Source organism: Corapipo altera, unplaced genomic scaffold (assembly GCF_003945725.1).
Source record: "Corapipo altera isolate COAL_440 unplaced genomic scaffold, ASM394572v1 46905, whole genome shotgun sequence".
NCBI lineage: Eukaryota > Metazoa > Chordata > Aves > Passeriformes > Pipridae > Corapipo > Corapipo altera.
In genome coordinates, this window is record NW_020885330.1 from 9951 (window position 1) to 20418 (window position 10468).

The 10468-nt window shown below is 54.5% G+C and overlaps 1 protein-coding gene across 1 annotated transcript; it reads left to right on the forward strand.

Annotated features, from left to right (window-relative positions):
* The first annotated feature begins 360 nt into the window (after positions 1–360).
* On the forward strand, positions 361–7529 carry LOC113940400. Its single transcript, XM_027631541.1, has 9 exons — positions 361–419; positions 2562–2839; positions 4487–4777; positions 5044–5141; positions 5403–5586; positions 6176–6284; positions 6690–6736; positions 7148–7222; positions 7363–7529. The coding sequence occupies exons 1-9, from the start codon at positions 361–363 to the stop codon at positions 7527–7529; spliced, it is 1308 nt and encodes a 435-aa protein (XP_027487342.1).
* The last annotated feature ends 2939 nt before the right edge of the window (positions 7530–10468 follow it).

Sequence of the window (10468 nt, forward strand, 5' to 3'; positions counted from 1 at the left end):
GCTGTGAGTGCACATGGCCGGGTCATGTCCAGCCTCTCATCCACCAGCACTCCCAAGCCCTTCTCAGCAGGGCTGGTCTCAATGAGTTCCTCTCCTAGTCTGCACTCATGTCTGGGACTGACCCAAAAGGAGCCTGGGTGTCACCCTGGGGCAGGAGTGCAAGGATGTGTTTTACTTCATGGAGGTTTAATGACAGCAGGGGGGAAGGTGTGTGATGGGGATGCCTAATGAGGCCAGGACCAAGTCAAGGGTTTCAGATCTCTCAAGTGTTTTGTCTGTCACAGTGAAATATGTGATCTGAGGGCACTGGGAGAGATTCAGCTGTGGGCGAAGAAGTTTCATGTCTGCACCATGCGCGTGATGTCTAAAAGGATGGGGCTGGTGATCACTGTCCTTTGTGGTGGAGAGCTGGAAGCAGGGTAGAGGTGATGGCATGAAAACCTGCTGCCAGATAAGGGAAGTGGTGATGCCTCTGTTCTGGTGTAAAGTAGTGCAGACCCATGAGTGCTGGCTGGCAGGAAGTGGGGAGCTGTAGAGACACATGTAGCTGAAGAGAGGTGTTTCATCCTCCTTTAGAGAAGGCCACCTCCATCCCTGATGCCTCCTCACAGACTTGTTTTGCACTGAGTGAGCAAGTCTAGGTGACGTGTCTACCAGGGCAGCACAAGGCAGACTCATTTTGGGTGAAGTGCAGAGTCAAGGCCGAGTGCATGGAGCAGGGTGTGAGCTTTGTTGCCAGTGGTGTGAACATAGGTGGTCTGAGGGTACACTGAGTGTGTTGTCCTGAAACCTTCTTTCCCCCAGTGTGGAAAAAGCTGATCCAGACACAGAGTCAAGATATTTGATTTATTTACAGTTCTGCAGAGAAAGGTGTGCTAAGTGGCAAGTCCACACAGCCAGCACCCCGAGGCACGCAAAAGCAGGTAACACAGTTACAATCTTAGGCTATTAGCATATCTTACTAAAGTCACTACTTGGCTAAATTGCTATGGCTCATCCTTTCCTCTCTTCAGCGTAAAGGCATAGTGTCCCAGTAAATCATGGAGCATGCTTGGTGAATGGTGGTATTTTTGAGGCCGGGAGGTATATGATCTTGGGATGTGGATTTGTTACCACCATAAAGAGCAAAATTTCGTTGCTAGGGTAAGTTCTTACAACAAAACTCTTTGTTAGCTCATCATTAAACATCCTACATAAGAAGGGTGTTATATTTTTTTGTTCTCCCCCTTCAAGCATGTAGACAATTTATTTTCTGTTTTCTTCATTCCTGTGTTTATTGCTTACATTGCTAAACTGCTTTGTTCTTTCTCTTGCTACCTTGAAAGTCTACACCTGTTATTCACCATTGCTGCTGGCTGCCATCTCATGGGACCAAGTCAGAGGAGTCTGCAGTGGCAGCAGAGACCCACTGGGTCTAGTGCACTTTCACAGACCCTGGACTTGGGAGAGTGACCACAGAAGAGAGCAGCATCCACCAGGCTGCTGGATCCCTCTGGCTGGGGTCCCTCCCCAGCACAGGAGTGGGCAGGAGGACCTGTGGATAACCCTCCTGCACTGCACCTGAGAGTGCAAGGAGGGATAATGCACCTGGGCTCTGGAGCCTCATCCTGGGAGGTGCCATCTCTGCCACCCCTCTGAAGGGAGGGGAACCAGCAGCCCTCTGGATGGGACCCCCTCACCCCTGAGGTTGCTGCCAGAGCCCGGTGATCCTCAGGGGTCTTTCTCTTGGCCTTTGCACACAGGAAGATGTAAAGCTCCCTCTGACTGGGACCCCAAGCTGCAGTTTACCCCAAACCAGAGGAGTTACGCCTTGAACCAACTGGTGCAGCTGAGCTGTGCTGGGAAGTCTATGCCATCAGTCCCCCAGATCAGATGCATTTCCAGAGGGACCCAGACCCTGTGGAATGAGACTGCCACCTGCAAGGGTAAGCACAGCCCTGCATCACCTGGATCTGGGGTCCTGACCCTCTGTGACATGGTCATGCTTCAGCCCCCACTGGGTGACAGTCTGGGAACAGGAGACCTGGATACTTTGGCTTTCCTCTGTGTCCTGAAGTGATGGGGCTCTTTTTGTCTCAGCACCCCGCTGTGAGTGCCTGCTGGGATCTGTGCTCCTTGGGAGGGGTTCAAAGGCAAGAACCCTTCCTGGCAGCGTCTCCTGCCTCTACATGGAGAGCTGCACCTATGAAGCTGGAGGAGGAGGAATAGCTGCAGATGTTCAGCTTGAGGCTTTTGCACTTTACATTTCTTGTTTTCCTGAGAAGCTTCTCTGGGGTTTGGGTTATCTTTGGTGAGTTATCCTTGGTGTGGAATGTTATCACTGCTTCATGGCTCGCCTTGGCAGGAGGGACCCAAGAGAATGCAGGCTCAAACACCGCATGTGTGGGTGGAATCCAAGGAAGGCTTGAGTGTCCTGGGGATGTGGTGAGAATAAACCCTGTGCTCTTGAACAGTGCCTGGGAAGATGGTGGGAGTAAAGGGATTTTTGTGTGTGTCAGTGTGAACGGTCAGAGTGATAAGGAAGAGAGAGCTGTCCCAAGCCTCATTTCATCACTTCCCAGAAAAACTCCTCACTCAGTTTTTCCTCTGACAGAAATATGCCAAAGGCCTGCTTGGTGGGACCCCAGACTCCAGATGGCACCAGCCCGTGAGAGTTACACAAAGAATGAAGTAGTGACTCTGAGCTGCAACAATGGTTCCCAGCCATCTTTCACTCACATCAAATGTGCAGAGAGGGTTCAGCCATGGAATTATTCTGGATCTCTAAATGCAGATGTGTGGCTGGGGAGAAAAAGCGGTGATGTCTGGATTTACATTGAGGGGAACATAGAGTGCATCGGTAAGCAGGGTGTCAGGAGGTGCTTCTTACAAAGCTCTGTGGTCAAATCCTGCCCCTTTCATCCATCTCTGAGCTTCCACCATCACCACTGTGGCCAGAGATGCACTTCTGATGCTTTGTTGGGGACGGTAGGATCTCAGTACTTTTGATACCTGAGATAATTCCTCCAGTGAATTCTGGCACATCCTTGTCCACCACATGCCTGAATGGGTCCCAGCCCAGGCTGACACTCACCCACAAGGAGACACTCATCCCAAAAAGCCTTGCCAAAGGGTCCCATCCTAGCAGAGGGAGGTGTCACTTTTCCTCTCCTCCTCACGTGCTGGTCCCCCCTCTCAATCCCTGCTGCATGCTGTCTTTGCAGAGCCAGCTTTGGGGCTCAGGCTTTATGCCTTCTCAGGAGGAGTCAGGGTGTTGTCATCCTCCCTGAGGGACAAACAGGGCACCATGGCTAAATGCTGGTCCATCAGTCTCTGGGCAGGCTTTGTACACAGCATGAACCCCTTGTGGGTGCCCCTGGTCCCTGACTCCAGCTCCTCTTGGCCTTTCCCAGGGGTCTGGGGGAAGAAGTGTGGGATCTTTCTCATTCTCATTCCCTTGCCAAGAATGTGGTGTGGAAGGGCTGCTCTGTGCAGTGTCCTGGAGCTCTCTCCTTTGCCCTGCTGGGCCAGGGCAGGGGATGCCCTGCTCCATCCCCTGGCATGCCTGGTGGAGCCACCCTCAGCCCTGCTAACATCTTCCCATCTTGTTGGTGCAGAAAAATGCCAGAAGCCTCAGTGGGACCCCCGGTTTATCTTTGACCAAGAACAGGAGACCTTCAACCCAAATGAAGTGGTGAATGTGAGATGCCCTGAGGGGCACAGGCCTCCACCCATGGAGATCAAGTGTGTGAAGCTGAAGCCAAGGGAAGGTTCCACGATTGGTCGCAGTGGCTGGATAGTGAGGAATGGCACAGGCAGCTGGCACCCTGTGGAGGAGCGCTTGACCTGCGTAGGTAAGTAAGCGAGCCTGCCACTCTCCCAGTGCTCTCCCCAGGCATGGAGAGCAGGGCTGCATGTGTGCCACAGCATCAGTGTCCCATGCTCGGGATGGTCAGGGTGTGGCATGGTCATTGACTGCAGAGGAAATTGCTGGATGCATCCCAGGTTTGTGTCCGCACTGCTGGCAGCTGGGGCACCCTGCACAGTGCTGAAGGAGACAAATCCTCACCACTGGATATAAAGCACCAGACATTGTGTCCAGGCCGGCCAGAGGAGTCTGCCTTGAGAAGGACATGATAGCCCAGGAGCAGAAGGGCAGGGCCTTCCTCTGGCTGCTGAATTTGTTGGCTAAGTCATTGCTGGTAGGAAAGGGACCAGTCACCAGATCAGTGGCTAGCCCCAGGGTGGTGGCAACTGCAGGGTGGGTACAAGTGCTTGTTCTTACCATCCCACAGTCACTGCAGCACCCAGAGCACCCCTGGGGATGGTCCAGGGCCAGAAGAAGGTGCAGGCAGTGCCTGAATGTAGTCTGGGAGAAGGCAAAATGTCCATGTCCACTCTGTGCTGGGGACAGGCTAGTGAGGGAACAGTGGGGGTGATGGAGTTTGGTGTCAAAGCTTGGAGGGAAAGGGAAGAGAGTGACCCTCTGGCAGTATTCCCTTCACAGATGTCCTCCAGGTTGTTCCTGAGACCCTGAAGATTACCAGCACCAGCATCAAACTGAACTGGACCTGCATGCTCCCTGACACCTGCCAGAATATTCGGGCCAGGTGCCGGCTGGAGGGGCATTCCTCCCCTCCCTGTGAGGCTGAGGAGGTGAAGGGAGAGGAGATGCTACAAGGTCAAGAGGGAACTTTCACATGCCCGCCTCTGCAGCCCTTCACTGTTTATAGTGTCACTATCTCCCTGCTGCCCAGCACAATCTTGTACACACGGTTCCTCAGGACAAAGGAATCGGGTATGTTTACATGAAATGGAAAGATGCCCTTCACCCTGAAACTCATCCAGACATCTTCTCTGTCCTGTCAGCTCTTGGGATTGGAGCTGCTTGGAACCTGTGGGGATGGGGGGAAGGGGGCTGTGCAGGGACCTGCAGCAGGGTGCATGTCCTCCTCAGTTTTCCCCTCATCACCACACCGTTGCTGCTGCAGCAGCACGTGCAGCCTTTGTGTGGGACAAATCCTTGCCAGCCCCATGCATGATCTTGTCCTCCTGTGCTTCCAGTGCCAGACAAACCAGAGGATCTGTGCCTGGATCCCACCTTGGGATCTCTCATGTGGAAGGCGCTGCCCTCCTGCAAAGGGGAGATCATTGGATACCAGGTACCAGGGGACCACAGAGTGCCCAGAGACTCCCTCAGCTTGCCAGGCATCTCCCTGCCTGGAGCTCTGTGCAGGCAGCCTGAGGAGAGGTGTGAGCCCTCCTTGACCAAGGCCCACAGGCTGTACACTGCTGATGTTTCTGGTGGGGCCAGGTCCCCTACTATCCCCAACCAACAGCAGGAGCCCCTCTCCACAGCTCCCGCCCAGTGCAGGAGCGGGATGTTGGTGCTACTCCCTACCAGCTCACTGTCCTTCCTCCAGCTGAACATCACCACCATGAGAGCAGACGATGGCAGCTTCCTTGAATTCAAGCAGGTGTTGGTGAACCAGTCGGTGACTGAGTACACCCCCCGCCAGAGAGCTGGAAGCAAATACGTGGTGACTGTGCAGGGCCTCACAACAGCTGGTTCTGGGGCTGCATCAATGCTGGAATTTCGTGTCTCGGGTAATGGTTCTTCTGCCCTGGGTCTGGTTGGGGTGGCTTCCCTGGGAGTGAGTGCTGAGTCTGGAGCAGCTTCCAGACCTGAGTGTGCACCCCCCTCATCCCTACCAAGACAGAGGCAGGGAGAGTGCAAGCACCCTCCCTCAGGTCAGCAGTGGGTGTGAGGCTGGGTGAGTCTTGCTTTGCAAGGTCCCCAGAGAAGCTGCTGCATGGCTTCAGCTCCTGTTTGGGCCTTTGATAGGAGACCTGCCCCCAGCATTTGGGTGCACAGGCAGCTCAAGGTCAGAGAGCACTAGAGCTGCAGAGCCGGGGTCTGTGAGTCCTCCTCCTGTGTGCAGGATAGTTGAGTAGGCTGCCAGACCCTCCAGCTGGGGACATGGGGCAAGTCCCTGTGCTCCAGAGCCTCCATCTGCCCTGCCCAAGCAGACATGGTGACAGGGGAAGACTATGCCTTGCTGCCTGTCTCTGCAGCAGCCAGGGCAGTAGAGCATGGACACACATTTCTACACATGTGCAGACACCCAGTGCCAATGTTGGGGCCTTTGCTGGCGCATGACCCAGGCTGTGGCACCCACTCTTGTCCCTGCTTTAGTTGCAGGGCAGCCTCTGGGCCCATGGCCTGTGTCAGCGGTCACGGTAGTCGTGGTGGTGCTGGTGCTGGTCCCCTTTTCTGCAGGGATCCTGTGGTTTGTGCTGTCCAGGTGAGTTGGCAGGAGACTTGGGGTCTTGACTCTGCTTCAGGCCATGCTGTGCCATGAGCTGGGAGGAGATGGAGAGGGGGTCCCCAGCTGCTCATACCCTTCTCTGGGTGCAGAGGATGCAGATGGCTGGTTCTACCATATTTTGCCTCTAGGGCTCCTATCAGGTGTTCATAAGTGTCTTCCTCAGGGCTGGGACAGGGATCATGTGTACAAAGAGACCCTTTCCCCTTGTTGCTATTGCTGCCACCACTGCTGTCCCCTTGGGTGGATGGGCAATGCCTGCCAGCTCCAGAGAAACCCAGAGGGAGGGTGTGCAGAACCCTCCAAGCCTCTGCTGCTGGGATCAGCAGGGTTTGGCCCACATCAGCCTCTCCCCTGACTCAGGGCTGCCCTTTGCCTTCCCAGGAAAAAGAAGGTCTTGCCCAGCAAAGTTGAGGAGGACGATTACACAGGTAGGACCCCATCACAGAGACGACTGAAGGGCTGGAGGTGGGAGGGGAGCAGGTCTATTTCAGGAGGGACTTGTTGGCATTCTGAGGTGGCTGCAGGCAGCCCAGCTGGCTCTGGCTGACCTGCCAGACCAGCATGTCTTACATCTGCTAATCCCAGCTGAGAGCCTGCTCCAGTACCTCTTCCAGCAGCTCCTGGCTGGGGTTCCCCTGTGGTGCTGATGAGGGTTGGGAGATGCCCCTCGTGCTCACCTTGTCTGGGGTAGGCAGCACCTCTTCCCAGCCCTGCTACCCTGATGGTGTGTGTCCCACGGTGCTCTGCAGCCCCCAGTGGTGCTGCCTGCTTCAGGCTGCCCTGCTCCTTCTCCTCAGCCCCAGGGTCCTCAGGTTGTTTCTGCCATCTTGTGCCCCCAGAGCTCCAGCCCTATGAGAACGTACATGAGGATAATTACTGCGTGATCAAGACTTTTCTGGCAGAGAAAGATGCAGGTAGGAGATGGATTGCCCTGCCTGTGTTCCACACATGGCACACAGGGAGTGGGGACTGGCATCTGGGGTGGTGTGCATGAGCTCGCCATGCTGCTGAGTGCACACAGCAGCCTCTGTCCTGGTGCCCTTGGTCTCCACAGGTAAATGTGGCCACGCTGGAGAGCCAGTGCCCAAGCCCCTGCCTGTCATGGAGTCTTCAGGAGACAGTCAGAGCACTGAGAGACAGAAGAAGCTGGGGCAGGCATCAGTGGTGGTGGCCCTTCCCTTCTTGCAGCTTGCTCCTCCACCACTGCAGGCAGAACCATGAAGCTATTACTCCCTCTCAAATTTTCTCCCTCATCAGGCTCCAGAATCCTCTGTCACAGCACAGGAGTAGCTCAAGGCCTGGGATGACTTGCTTGCACCAAAGAGGATGTGGTCTGGTAGTTCCCCAGTGCTCTGGCAGAGCCACCTCACTAGCATCCTGGTGCCTGCAACTGTACCCTGAGACTGGAACCCAGCCCCTCTTTCCCCACTCTATATCCCCATATCCATCTAGACCCTGTCCTCTGCTTGAGTTGCCCTGGAAGCTGTGCTGCTGTAACTGAACAACCAATAGTAAACTGTTTTATTTCACAGGGGCTTTCTGGCCCGCGACAGCTCCCAGTTTGTCATGGTTCCTCCTTGTCTTGTGTGTGAAAATCCTGACCCCATGAATCTTCACAGAGGAGCTTGAAGTAGGCTTTTCCAGCCTTCAGCAGCCCTGAGGAAGCACACCTGAAGAGCTGCACACTCTCAGTGCAATGCTTTGGGTTGCTGCTTTCCCTCCTCCCATCCTACATGGGGCATGTAGGCACGGTCTCCACTATGCCTAACTGGACCTCTGTGTTGGTCTGTGCCGCCCTCTGTGGGTGTAGGTACTCATCTCCCATTTTGTGAGGTGCAGTTGACTGCCCTCTTGGGGTATCCACATCCTGCAGCCTTTGGGATCTGCTTGGTCTTGGCTGCTGCTGCTGCCCCAGCATCACTTCCAACAGCCGCTGTCTCTCCTGCCCTGTGGGATGCTGGTGTTCAGTCCAGCCTGGATGCTGAGGGACAGCCCAAAGGCTCTCCTTCGAGAGGGGCACACTGCTGGAAAGTGAGGAAATCAACCATTCTCTTCTCCACCTCCATGTGTTGCCTGGAATATTTCCATCTCCTTCTCCCGCGCTTGAGCACAAAAGCTCTCCTGAGTTCCCCGGACTTGGATATGACAAACTGGATGTGGGTTGGGCTTTTCAAAACCTTGAATACAGAGTGTTGTGGTTTTTTGCTTCAGTATTGTCTTTCTACCTGACCAAACCTGCTGATACACATTGCAGCCTAGAGGCTGAGGGACAGCATGAAGGTTCTCCTTGAGGAGGAGCACACCACCAGGAGATGACCTCTCTCTTCTCCAGCTTTTTCTTTAGCCTGAGATGACCTGCATGTGCTGGTAAAGACATGTTTTGACAGTCCTTCGTGTAAGCTGGCTGCCCATCATCACGGTACCCACAACTGGCCCCTGGGAACAAATCATCTGCTTCCTATGGACTGTTGCTGGTGTGTGATCTTTGTGCCTGATGGAACTGCTCTTGTTGGGTGTTGAGAAGAGGCAGCAAGCACTCAGCTGTCACTGTAGGGCAGGATGGTCTGCATTCTTGAGGGCAGAGGAGAGTGCTGCCAGGCTGAGGGGCCGCAGGAGGAGGAGGCAGCTGTGGATGGAGAAGCAGGGAAGGATGAGAGAGGGTGTCAGCTGAGCGTTTCTTTCAGAAGGCCCATAGACTGTTTCAAATGTTAGGGTACTTGAAGTTCATGTCCCCATTCTGATCCTGCCTCTGGCTAGCTCTTTATGTGCTTTCTCAGAGGTCTCCCATCTCCTGTGATCATAGATGGGAAGTGACTCATCATCACTCTAAAACCCACACAGTGTCGTTGGGAGGCACTTGGATATTGCCTAAGAAACAGTAACTGGGAAGGTTTTGGGGAGAACTCTGTGATCTTGGTAACAAGGTTTCTTCTGTTGAGTCCCAGAGCTTGGATGCTCCTAGGGTGTAAAAAGCAAAAGGCAGAAGTGCTGACAGTGATGGGAGGTTCCCTGCCCAAAGAGGAAGCCTCCTGCATCTCATGAGGAGCTGTGTCTGTTTCCTTCCTGCGGTTGCAAGCCTTGCAGTCACTACGGATGTCTGAGCTCAGAGGCAGCAAGTGGGGTTGAGATTTCGGTCCTGCCTGGGGACTTCACACCAGGATGGCCCTGCAGTTGCTGGCTCTGAGGTGTCTTCTGGCCCTTGTATCTCTGTTGTCAGCACAGGTCCAGGGAGAACTTGATCCCAAGGTCCAAGGAATGTCCCAGGGAACAGGTAAGAAGCAGTTCCTTCTCTTCCCTGGGGAGATTTTTTTGCCTTTCCTCCTGCAAGTTGGACATGCATCTTCACTGCCTGCAGCACTGGGCTGGAGTCCAGATGGACTGTGTCAGCTGGGGTACCTGCTGTCTCTGGGAGACCCCAGGTCAGGAGCTATAATACAGGGTGGGTTCACTGGGGATCTGTGGGAGAGACAGGTTTGGGCTGGATGGTAGGGGATGGATCATGCCCTTTGGCAAAATAGTTTGCCAGTCATTCCCTGGAGGCTGCTAACATGAATCAGGCATGAATTCACACATCATGAACCCAGGAATGGGTCTTCAGGGAGCAGGGGCATCATTTTCTGTACACATCATCTCCCCAGCTGTGCCTGAAGGACATTGTGCCTGCTGAGAGCAGAGTAAGAGGGAACCTGCTGCTGCTTTGTCACCTGGATGGGCCGGGCTGGGGTCAGTGGCTGGTGCCTGTGCATGGGGTGGGGCACGGCTGTGTGCCAGTGGGACAGAGCTGCTGGTTGTGCTGCTCAGATGGCCATCTCTGGCCTTCTGCCATCAGGCTTGTTTGAGAGCAAAGCCTGACCAGGAGCGGCTTGTCACCAGCATTTGCCTCTGGGGCTGTTCAGAAGATGCTCTGAACTTTCTGACATCCCTTGTGTGCCCCTCTGGGAGAAAGGAGATTGTATTTTAAGCACTTTCAGCCCTCACAGAGTCCCTTGCAGAGGCTCGAACAGGCAAGGGCTCCTTCCAAGGGCCAGCATTCTTGTCTGGAGGAATTGTTGCCACAAAGGCTCTCCCTGCAGCATTTGACGAACGGCTGGGAAAAGCTGTGCCTGCTCAGAATAAAAGATGGTGAATTTGGTGAGGAGAGGATGTGAAGGAAGAGGGCT